Source organism: Amblyraja radiata, chromosome 1, assembly GCF_010909765.2.
Source record: "Amblyraja radiata isolate CabotCenter1 chromosome 1, sAmbRad1.1.pri, whole genome shotgun sequence".
Lineage (NCBI taxonomy): Eukaryota > Metazoa > Chordata > Chondrichthyes > Rajiformes > Rajidae > Amblyraja > Amblyraja radiata.
In genome coordinates, this window is record NC_045956.1 from 77,606,086 (window position 1) to 77,616,913 (window position 10,828).

General features: G+C 43.4%; 1 protein-coding gene across 6 annotated transcripts; it reads left to right on the top strand.

Annotated features, from left to right (window-relative positions):
* Positions 1 to 3,107: 3,107 nt before the first annotated feature.
* Positions 3,108 to 10,068, top strand: LOC116975889 (heterogeneous nuclear ribonucleoprotein D0-like). Of its 6 annotated transcripts, XR_004412803.1 has the most exons (9): positions 3,116 to 3,592; positions 6,061 to 6,229; positions 6,357 to 6,515; positions 6,892 to 7,023; positions 7,353 to 7,470; positions 7,549 to 7,701; positions 8,485 to 8,581; positions 8,887 to 8,993; positions 9,680 to 10,068. XR_004412803.1 is itself a non-coding variant. In XM_033025225.1 (8 exons), exons 1-7 carry the CDS (start codon positions 3,381 to 3,383, stop codon positions 8,550 to 8,552), a joined length of 1,011 nt encoding a protein of 336 aa, XP_032881116.1. In that variant the 5' UTR covers positions 3,108 to 3,380; the 3' UTR covers positions 8,553 to 8,581; positions 9,680 to 10,068. The 6 variants fall into 6 exon arrangements, 4 of the variants coding, with proteins under 4 accessions (XP_032881116.1, XP_032881129.1, XP_032881140.1 ...); XM_033025225.1 differs by lacking the exon at positions 8,887 to 8,993 and having other exon boundaries at positions 3,108 to 3,592; XR_004412804.1 differs by lacking the exon at positions 7,549 to 7,701 and having other exon boundaries at positions 3,115 to 3,592.
* Positions 10,069 to 10,828: the final 760 nt, after the last annotated feature.

Sequence of the window (10,828 nt, forward strand, 5' to 3'; positions counted from 1 at the left end):
TGGTTGTACGAAGAACTTCAGACTTTTTGGTACTAGTGTTAGGGCGACTAATTTAGATTTTTTGCTTCTAACATTATTATCTGTGTGTTGTGCTTCCAGGCCTGACATGCTGCTGCAAGTAGAAATGTAACTGTTCCATTGTGACAATTTAACACTCTTGATTGTCAAGTCAGTGGCTCTTTCCCCACAGAGCCTTTGTGTTGGCTGCACTGAGTTTGTCTCAGTATGTTCCTGGGAAGTCGGAAGTTTGAAAGAGTCACAATGCATTGAACGTTCTGCAACGGGGATTTCAATGTTGATGAATGTGACTTATTTAGCACCACCATTAACTGAGTAAGTGGAGTTCTGAGTAATCACGTTGATCTACACCCCACCACCCTTGCTCTACCTATTGTACTCAAGTTTGTATTTATGTAAAGTCTGATACTTGAGTTTGATTGGATCTATGCATTGAATTATGTCTTATAGAAACTTACAAAATTCTTAAGGGGTTGGACAGGCTAGATGCAGGAAGATTATTCCCGATGTTGGGGAAGTCCAGAACTAGGAGTCACAGTTTAAGGATATGAGGGAAGTCTTTTAGGACCGAGATGAGAAAATCATTTTTTACACAGAGTGGTGAATCTGTGGCATTCTCTGCCACAGAAGGTAGTTGAGGTCAGTTTTGATTTGATTTGATTTATTGTCATTGCACTTTTCAGTGCAACGAAATGGTTTAGCCTGCAGTCATAACATAGAATAAATAACAAACACTCAACACAGTTTAAAGTCCCAAAGTCATTGTCTCTTCACTCCTTGCTCTCCCTCTGCGCTGAAGCAATCCAAGCCTCCGATGTTGTGGCACCGCCGGGTGATGGTAAGTAAGTCCCGCGGCTGAATCCGTGCTCCGCAAACGGGCCGGTTCAAACTCCGCGGCCCGGGGCGGTCGAAGCTGCCGCCCTCCAGTCCAGCGGACACAGCTGTAGTTGCGGGAGCTCCGGAAAAACAGGTCACCACCTGTGACCTGTGAGCTCCCGATGATGTCGTCCACTGGCCCGCGGCCGAGCCTCCAAAGTCGGGTCGGAAGTTGGGTCGCCCCGCAACCACAGCCCCGAAGTCGGCCAGCCTCGCGTTGGTAAGTCCTGGCTCTGCCTCCGCAGCCTCGAGGTCGGTCGCAGTTGGAGGCCACCAGCTCCGTGATAGGCCTCAGCGCAGACGGACACGGAGACGGGGGATACGGCAGGAAAGGTCACATTTCCCCCCCCGAAGGAAGAGTCAAAAAACATACCACACCCACCCCCCACACATACACAACTAAATAAACCGAAATAAACTGCAACAACGGGACAAAAGAAAACAAAAAACAGAAAAGACAAACGGACTGCAGGTGAGCCGCAGCTGCAAGGCAGCGCCGCCACTTCTGGGTTTTCCGGGTTCATTGGCTATATTTAAGAGGGAGTTAGATGTGGCCCTTGTGGCTAAAGGGATCAGGGGTTATGGAGAGAAGGCAGGGATGGGATACTGAGTTGGATGATCAGCCATGATCATATTGAATGGCGGTGCAGGCTTGAAGGGCCGAATGGCCTACTCCTGCACCTATTTTCTATGTACAGTATTATTTGATTGATAGCATGCAAAACAAATCATTTCACTGTACCTCAGTAAACATAATAATCTTAAACAAAGGAAGCATATCCGAACCTGAAACATCACCTGTCCATATCCTCCAGAGATGCAACTTGGCCCACTGGGTTACTCCAGCAATGTGTGCTTTATTCAAGATTCCAACAACTGCAGTTACATATGTCTCCATACCCAATATTAGACTGGACTGGGGTCAGGCAAACATTACATTGCAACAGTTAGTAAAATGTGCCTCACATTATAATAGTTCCATCAACTACAATACTGTATGGTGAAGAGAGGTAGAATTCAGATAAAAATTAAAATAGAGAGGTCGGGGGCAATGAATTAGTGGGACGAAGAGGAGTTGGTCAGGAGAATGAGGATATTCGGCCAAAACCTGGATCCGTCTGAAGAAGGGTCTCGACCCGAACCGTCACCCATTCCTTCTCCCCAGAGTTGCTGACTGACCCGTTGAGTTACTCCAGCATTTTGTGTCAATGCATATTACCCAGTTTCTCAGCTACATATTCACTGCACAAATATTTTGTGGGCAACACAGGAAAGGAATTCCTTAACATTGCAACACATTCAGTGATGAGCATTTAGTCATACCACATGCAAACAGGCCCTTTGGCACAACTTGCCCACACTGGCAACATCCCAGCTACACTAGTCGAAGAAGGGTCTTGACCCGAAACATCACCCATTCCTTCTATCTAGAGATGCTGCCTGAGTTATTCCAGTATTTTGGGTCTACACTAGTTCCACCTCTCTGCGCTTGGCCCATACCCCTCCAAACCTGCCCTATCCATATACCTGTCCAACTGACTCTCAAATTTCACTGTACCTTAATTGGTACATGTGACAATAAATTGATCTTGAAATCTTTTTTATAACGTTGCGATAGTACCTACCTCAAATATCTCCTCTGGCAGCTCATTCCATACACCAACCACTCTTTGTATGAAAAGGTTACCCCTCAGATTTCTATTAAATCCCCCCCCCCCACACCCCAATACTGTCCTCAGGTTCTCGATTCCCCTACTCTGGGCAAGAGACTATGCGTCTACCCGATCTATTCCTCTCATGATTTTATACACCTCTTTAACATCACCCCTCAACCTCCTGCGCTCCAGGGAATAGTCCCAGCCTACTCTACCTCTCCCTATAGTTTAGACCAAAGATCCTATAGCTCGCTATGGGATCTTTGACTTGGACCTTCGAGTCCTGGCAACATCCTGGTAAATCTCTCTCACACACACACAGCCTGCGGGAGGACTCCTCCACCTGCCGTCACAATGCCTGCTTTGTTCCTCCTCCGCGGCCGCCACCCAGCAGATGGAGTCACCTCTTGCCCACGGAGCCGCCTGACGAGACTCTTTGGTAACATTCCAGCCCCCCCCCCCCCCCACCGCGGGCGGCGACGCGCACCCACCCACCTGCTGCCCATTGGCTGCCTTTGCCGCCCCGCTCACGTGACCCGCCCCGGGCCCAGTTCCCGGTCGCGGCGGCCATTTTGTGAGGACACCATTATTTAAAGAGAGGAGCGGGCGTGTGCGGCCGCATTCCCTACCCGGCTCCACACCCGTCGATCCGCACCCGGGCTCCCGCCGCTTCCTCCACTTCTTCCTTCATCGAGGATCTGTTACCGGCGGCGGTGCTGCGATCGGCGCGGACTCTGTGTGTGTGCGCGCGCGCGCGTGCGTCTGTCTCTCCCCCCTTTGATCAGGGCGGCGGTGGCGGCGGCGGCGGCGGGTTCCCGGTTTGCCCCAGAGATGTCGGAGGCGGAGCAGTTCTCCGAGATCGAGGCTTCGGAGCAAGGCCCGGGAGCGGTGGCGGCGGAGAGCGAGGCATCGGCGGTGGCGGCGGCGGGCCTGAGCGACGCGACGTCGGAGGCCAAGGCAGGCGAGGGTGGCGACGGCTTGGTCGCGGTCATCGAGACCGAGGGGGCCAAGATCGACGCAAGCAAAACGGAGGAAGACGAAGGGTGAGGAGGAGGTGGCGAGAGAAGAGGAAAGACGGGAAGGGAGAGTAGGCCATGTCTGCCCCCGTGTCCTTGGCGATGCCCAGTCGGGGCCTCCCTCCCCTCCCCATCCCCCTCCCCGCTGCCTGTCTGTCTGCCGGCTCCGCTCCGGCCGCGAACCGCCCACCAACCCACCCGCTCCAGGCCCGACCGGCCGTTCATTCATCGGTGGCGCGCGCTACCCGGCCGGCCCGGCTCGGCTTCCGGTCGCGGGCCCCATTGTGACGTGAGGACCATTGTGACGGAGGCGGGGGGGGGGGGGGTGGGGAGAGCGCAGCCTGCACTCACTCCCGGCCATATTCCCTCTCCCTTGTGCTTCCTCCCGTCTTTCCCGCGGATACCGTGTCAATGGGCAGAGGCAGATTTAAATAAAAATCAAAATAAACTTTATTCCGAGTAAAGGATCAAGTGAAGCTGCAGAAATTGTTCCGACATTTTCGGAGCCATATGAAAATACACACATTCATTCGCGCGGTCTCGTTCACAAATCTCACTTTACCCAGCACCCTTGCCACTCGTGTGCCCCCCTGGGCAGAGGCAGATTGTTTTCATCTCGCTCAATGGCGTCGATCATTTGTGGCGGGAAGTTTTTTGTTTTCCTTTTAAACATTTACAATTCCCTTTTGAGAGTGGGTAACCTTCATAAAGAGTGTTCCCTTTTTGTAGAAAATCGACTGGTAGTGTTCTTTATTCCCGTTCCCCTGATTTGCACCATAGTGCAGGCTGGTCGGATTTTATTACCATACTCGTTAATGTTAAAATGTAACATTGGTTATGCTGTTATGGTAAGATTTGTTTTATAAGATTGCCGGAGGGAATTGCCCGCCTGTGAAATAACCCGATATTACCCTTATGAAGAGTAGACTTAATTTGAATGGAGCTATTCCAAAATTTATTTGTATTATTTCAATTTTGTTAATCCCCGACTCATACAAAGGTTTGATTACAGAAAATCAAACTGTTCTGAAGCTTAATCTGGTTTTGGTCAGTTGTGGAAGTTATTTGCGATCTGTCTGAAATGATTCTTACCTACAGCAATCGACAGTGGGATTCTTATGGTTTGTCTAGTGTGTCTACAGCACTACTGATGTCCTAAATGTGTAGCGACTTGCTTTCATTCAGAAAGGTTATGTCATTTTTTTTGGTATTGGAAGTGCCCCTTTTATTTTTCTCCACAATTTCCATATGTTGCCAAAAAAACAATCCAGTTTAAATCTTGAGAATTGTTTCCAATGGGAACCTATGAGACATTGTACTGGTTCCTAAAAACCAGAAATGGCAGTGGTTATATTACTGCTGTTGGATAAAGTTAGGCTTTCACAGACAGGACAGTGCTTTGTGTGTTCCTTTTAGTTCTTTTCAAAGAGTGATGAAAGGTCTGATGTCGGTTTCTGGTCCTGTGAAAGCCTAACCTAATGTTTGCAATCAGGAATTTGGTGGTCAAACTATTGACATTCCCAATTAAGTTTAGATATTGGGATAGTCATTGGGGCAAGGACCCCATACCCAGTAAAAGATCAATTTTAGACCAAATTAAAATTTCCCCCTACTATTATTATTGTGGACAGCTCGTGGCCAGAACCATCATGCATTTTTGGGCAGAAATTGGTGCAAAGGCGAGTTTAGTGAATTCAGAGTACAGTTTTGTGTTGGTAATATGTCCAAGGTCTAGATTTGTTGCCGATTATAGATCTTACTGTCCAGTTCAGATATTTAATGCTTGGTGTTTTTAATCAGATTCAGTAAATTTGGAACATAATGCAATTTGACGTTCAATATATTTAAAGCAGTACCCTTGGCTCAACTTGGTAACTTCTAGCTAGGCCTTATTGCTCTGTTTGGGTTTTGGTTAGCTTTTATCATTATCCTCCATTTGACATTTCTTCTAGTACGATGTACTTTCAGCATCACTTTACGCTCAGAAATTTTGGTTGAACCGAGAAAATTTTAAATCTGTAAATGTGGAAGTTCCAAACTATTCAATGCTTGAGGAGGTTTATACTGTAAAAACTTAGACGAGTTCATCAGGGCCAAGAACTAATATTGATACTTTCGTAGAGTGGCCTCAAGCCCTGAGGCAGGTAAACCTATCCATTGTGGGATGCTGGTATTTAGTTTCTACAATGAGAAGTCCAGGACTCTTGGCAGGAGTTCAGTCTTATGAACATTTTGCATAGAGTTTTATCTTGATTAGTTTTGGAATACTTTCTGGTAAAATACAAGGCCCCAATCTATGTAATGAATAGCTTAAAATTAATCCTGCTGTGCATCTACTGTAATGTTGTCTTGAAAATAAAATTGCTTAATTTATCCACCAAATGGGGTTTTGCATGTATTCTTGATGAAGGTGCACCAGGAACATGGTTACTGTGTGAGGCAGCTTAAGTTTTTGATTTGGCTACTGATGTGTATATACTTCACTGTTTCTGCAGAAAAATGTTTGTGGGTGGCCTCAGCTGGGATACCACAAAGAAAGATCTGAAGGACTATTTCTCTAAATTTGGAGAGGTGGTAGATTGCACATTAAAGTTGGATCCCATTACAGGGCGTTCAAGAGGATTTGGATTCGTCCTGTTTAAAGAGGCTGACAGTGTGGATAAGGTATTTGATCATAAACCTTGGGCTTAAAAAGTGGGTTCAGAAGATAATGGCTTAATAATGAAATAAAGTTTCAGTATCTGTTTTCTCTGATTGATATTTTGAATATTTTTGTTCCGTTTCCATATAGGTTATGGAACAGAAGGAGCATAAATTAAATGGCAAGGTGATAGATCCCAAAAAAGCCAAGGCAATGAAAAAGGAACCCGTAAAGAAAATTTTTGTAGGAGGTCTTTCACCTGATACAGCAGAAGAGAAGATCAGAGAATACTTTGGGGCATTTGGGGAAGTATGTATATTACATCTTAATCTTTCAAGTTACTGACAAAAATGTAGTTAATCTTTGAATGCCAGTTCAAATTGTAAGATATGGGGATCGGTGAGGTGGAATGACATGTGAAAAGTATGCTTCAAATGAATTAATAAATGGCTAGGATTGACAGGCCTTTATTTGCTGTTGCCTTTCATGGGTTTGGTGCATTATCAGTTCTGGGCGATTTTAATTGTGGCTTGCAAAGTCTTGAGTGTGGATATAAATGAAATGTCCTGATTTTTGTTTTGCTTTGATAGTAGGAATGGGTTGTGCATCTGCTGGTCTAATATGAATTCTGACTGATATAGTCGAGCATGAACATAGAATTTTAATTGTGTTTCATAAAATGTAGGTGGAATCAATAGAACTTCCTATGGACAACAAAACAAATAAGAGACGTGGATTCTGTTTCATAACTTTCAAGGAAGAGGATCCAGTTAAGAAGATTCTTGAAAAGAAGTTCCATAATGTTGGGCTTAGCAAGGTATGTTGTGCTGAAATTAATGCAATACCAGGAATAACCTGGTGATATGAATAGTTTGATTGTAATTGGATTTAATTTAATTGTAAATACGGAATGGCATGGTGTCTGACTACTGGCCGAGTAATGAGTAACTGCTTTTGGTTAATGCTAGTTTGGGTCCTTAAATCTGTGTCCAATGGATTGTGTATTTGCAAAAAGTGCATATGATCTAGATGTATTTTGTGGATTCTTGTGCATGAGTGACTTTAAATTAATAGTTTTGCCTCTAGATTTGGAAGAACCCATGATAATATAGTGAGGAAAAGCTGAAACTGTTTCTTATTTGACAGTGTGAGATCAAGGTGGCAATGTCGAAGGAAGTCTATCAGCAGCAGCAGCAGTGGGGAGTTGGACGAGGTACTTTTGCAGGTCGAAGCCGTGGGAGAGGCGGTGGGACAGGTGCTGGAGGTAATGTACATTCTTGATGTACTGTGGGGTTAAATTGTAATTGTTCCAGTTGATGAAAATCTTCATTGCACTTTTCAGCCCCAAGCCAGAACTGGAACCAAGGATATAATAACTACTGGAATCCAAACTATGGCAGCTATAACTATGGCTACAATAGCCAGGGCTATGGAGGTTATGGTGGCTATGACTATCCTGCTTATAATAACTACTATGGATATGGTGACTATGGCAGTAAGTGCTTGTTCAACTTTTTCAAACACAATTGCATGCAATGAACTCTTTATTTTTAACTTTAGACTGTTAAATTGTTTTTGAGCACTGCATGACCTGAAAAACAAATTGGCATGATATGCAAAGGCTGGATTACTGCATGTTCCATCTTAATTTTTCTGCTGCTTTTCCCTTCCATGCTTTTTTTCTTGCAAAGAGGGTGGGGCAATCATTGAAGGGGTTGGGGGCCTTTCTGGTCCGCTGATAAGGATGTGTGCTCCTGTGGGATGGAACTGGCCTACTTGTTCCTGCTGTGGGCCCCTCTTTCCCATTGTGACACGAGTGCTCTGTTAGTGCACTGTTCTCACTTAGAGGCCTGGCCAATAACTGAGAAAAAACCCAACAATGAATATGAAATTAAAAGATTTAAACCAAGTATTGCAGGTCCAACATAAAAATAATCAATCAGCAGGTCAGTGGTGTTTTTAGACAAATTGATATTTCATGCGTGTGCCTTTGAGAAACCAATAAAACACAAGGAGAAGATGCCAATCCCACAATCAGTGATGTAGTGCTACAGTGATTGTGCTTGATCTTGATGGAGTTTTTAAATAACCCCATATAACCCAAAAGGATTATTAGTAATCAGCTCACCTAAAGCCTGTCTAGGATGAAGATCTTTTTTTGGTGAGGGTCTTTATAAAAAAAAAAAATCAAATTTTCCAGGCTACATATGTGAACTTTTTTTGGTTGAGTGTGAAATGGATCATTGAGCATCTTGTGTAAATGCTAAAAATGTTACAGATCAACAGAGTGGTTATGGGAAAGCACCACGACGTGGAGGTCATCAGAATAGCTACAAACCATACTAAGATTTGTCCCTGCAGCCCATTGGAAGCAGGTATGTTAGCTATTCGTTTAAATTTCATTTTAACATTATTTAACTTTCGTTAAAATTATATTTATAATTAATTTACATATTTTAAAATTTTACAGCACTCAAGTGCTTTTTTTAAAAAGTAGACACTCTTGGAGTTTTGTAATGCAGATGCTGTAAGAAGCTTTATGGCTTTTGCCCTTTTTTTTAACAAGTTTGTAAATTTAAACAGGTAAAGTACTGCTAATGGGTACAAATAAAGGACACTTCAAGACAAAAAGAAAGCCATTGTCTGCTAACTGACATTATACCTTGTTTGTACCCGCCAGCGGGAACTTCATTGCAGGCCATGTGTCACCCTGACCACACGATTCTCACAGGCCCGCTCAATGCGGACAGAGTACGAGACGCTCGCGCTCTCGAATGCTGCCGTTTGGTATGGTCTCTTCCAACATCCTGTATCAGCATTAAAATAAAATGGATACTTCAAGCTTTGCCTTCACTTATTTCTTGCTTATTATATTAATGTAATTTAATGCATTTTTTACAGGCCCCTGTAATGGTTAAATACGACTGCTTACAGAATAATTCATTCTTCTATGGATACAGCTTGTCTTTGGACTTTCCAAGTGTATTAATATATATTTTCTAAATCCAGTTTATTAAATGCTTGCTTTCCTCCCTCCCCCATTTTAATAGTCCTGTAGTCGTAATTGCAAATAGTCCATGTGCTAAACCCAGACAATTCCTGAGACTTTTTATTACCTGATCATTTGGGGAAGCTTAGACTACTGCACACAGCACACTCAAAATATTTCTGGGGGGGTTTTAACAGCTAACATTAGTATACTCACTCACTTCATTAAACGCAATTGTCTTTTGTAAAGGGTGTGGAAAGTATAATTCGGCCTACAAGTTTTCAAGTTTCTCTGGATTTTTAGTTCCTGGACTATTCAGCATTTATAGATTTTATGTAGTAAATATTTTGGTGGTTGCATTAACTGTTGAATTTAAAGCTCAAGGTATATATGGGTGGGTATTTGTGTATTGTAATTCTTGTACTCTGCTGATCTGTTGAATCTGACCATCTCCAACATCCATTCTCTGTTTGGTTTCTTTTAGGTGAAGGAACAGTATTTTACTCCAGATAGAAGATTCATAGGAAGTGGTGTTTAGGCATCTAAAGCAGCAATTAACTGTCCAGTACATTTTTGTTTTTGTATCATTCGCCAATCCCTCTTCCTATCCACCCCTGCCATCTACACAAGAACTGCTGCCACCTGTCCCATCTCATTGAATTTGGTTTTGACTTTAAAAACAGTATATTGCTTTTGTTATTTTTACCTGGTAGATGTATTTTCTGTGACCAACCATTTATTTTGTACATTGGCTCCCCATATGGATTGTTACATTGAATGCGTATGTGTTCAATTCATTGTGATGACATTTAGATATGGTACAAGTACCCTATTGGATTGTTGGTTTTTTAATAAAACTTTTTGTATAATAAATGTTTCGCCTCTTCTATGTAATTAATGGCAATGACTGTCATTTTTCAATAATTGAAAGTGCCTGAGGTTTAAATTGAAAATGTGTACGCTCCAAATGCATTCTCAAATTTATCTAGTGGCTATTTGGGCTAAATTTAATTTCTGGGTAGATATTGGCATGTTGACTGCTAGTTTGTGAGGAGGGTCCAGTGAGTGTCTGCAAACTATGTGACCTGCGAAAGAGTTGAAGACTGCACCTAGGCTTTTGTTTTTGTCAAGCATTGAGCTTGTAAGAATAGGCCTGAAAGGAGGGGTCAGTGGATATATTTAAGGCAAGAGATAGATTCTTGATTAGTACGGGTGTCAGAGGTTATATGGAGAATGCAGGAGAAAGGGGTTAGGAGGGAGATAGATCAGCCATGATTGAATGGCAGAGTAACTTGATGGGCCGAATGGCCTAATTAACCCTATCACATGATTTTGTTATCTTATGAAGATGTATACTCCCAGTTAGGGGGTGGGAAGTATGGAGGTGAAACACCAAATTAGAGATTGTTCAATTCAATGGTTTAAGACTAATCAAATGGTGTTAGGTGGACACTAAAACAAGTGTGTTATCTGCTGAACTAGTGAAGAAAAATGTTTCAACGCCCCAGTAAACCGCCAGTTCTTTACTGAGAGAATGTCCCCTTACACTATGCGTCCTGAAAGCAATGCCTCCTAACCTATTGTGCACATGACACAGCATTGGCTGTGATTACATGGATCCACAATGAGAACC

Bases quoted from the DNA above. Each gene is read 5' to 3' on its own strand.
- LOC116975889 (XM_033025225.1), top strand. From the start codon at position 3,381: ATGTCGGAGGCGGAGCAGTTCTCCGAGATCGAGGCTTCGGAGCAAGGC. The intron at 3,593-6,060 runs GTGAGGAGGAGG...CTGTTTCTGCAG, and splicing joins AAAACGGAGGAAGACGAAGG to AAAAATGTTTGTGGGTGGCC. The intron at 7,702-8,484 runs GTAAGTGCTTGT...AAAATGTTACAG, and splicing joins TGGATATGGTGACTATGGCA to ATCAACAGAGTGGTTATGGG.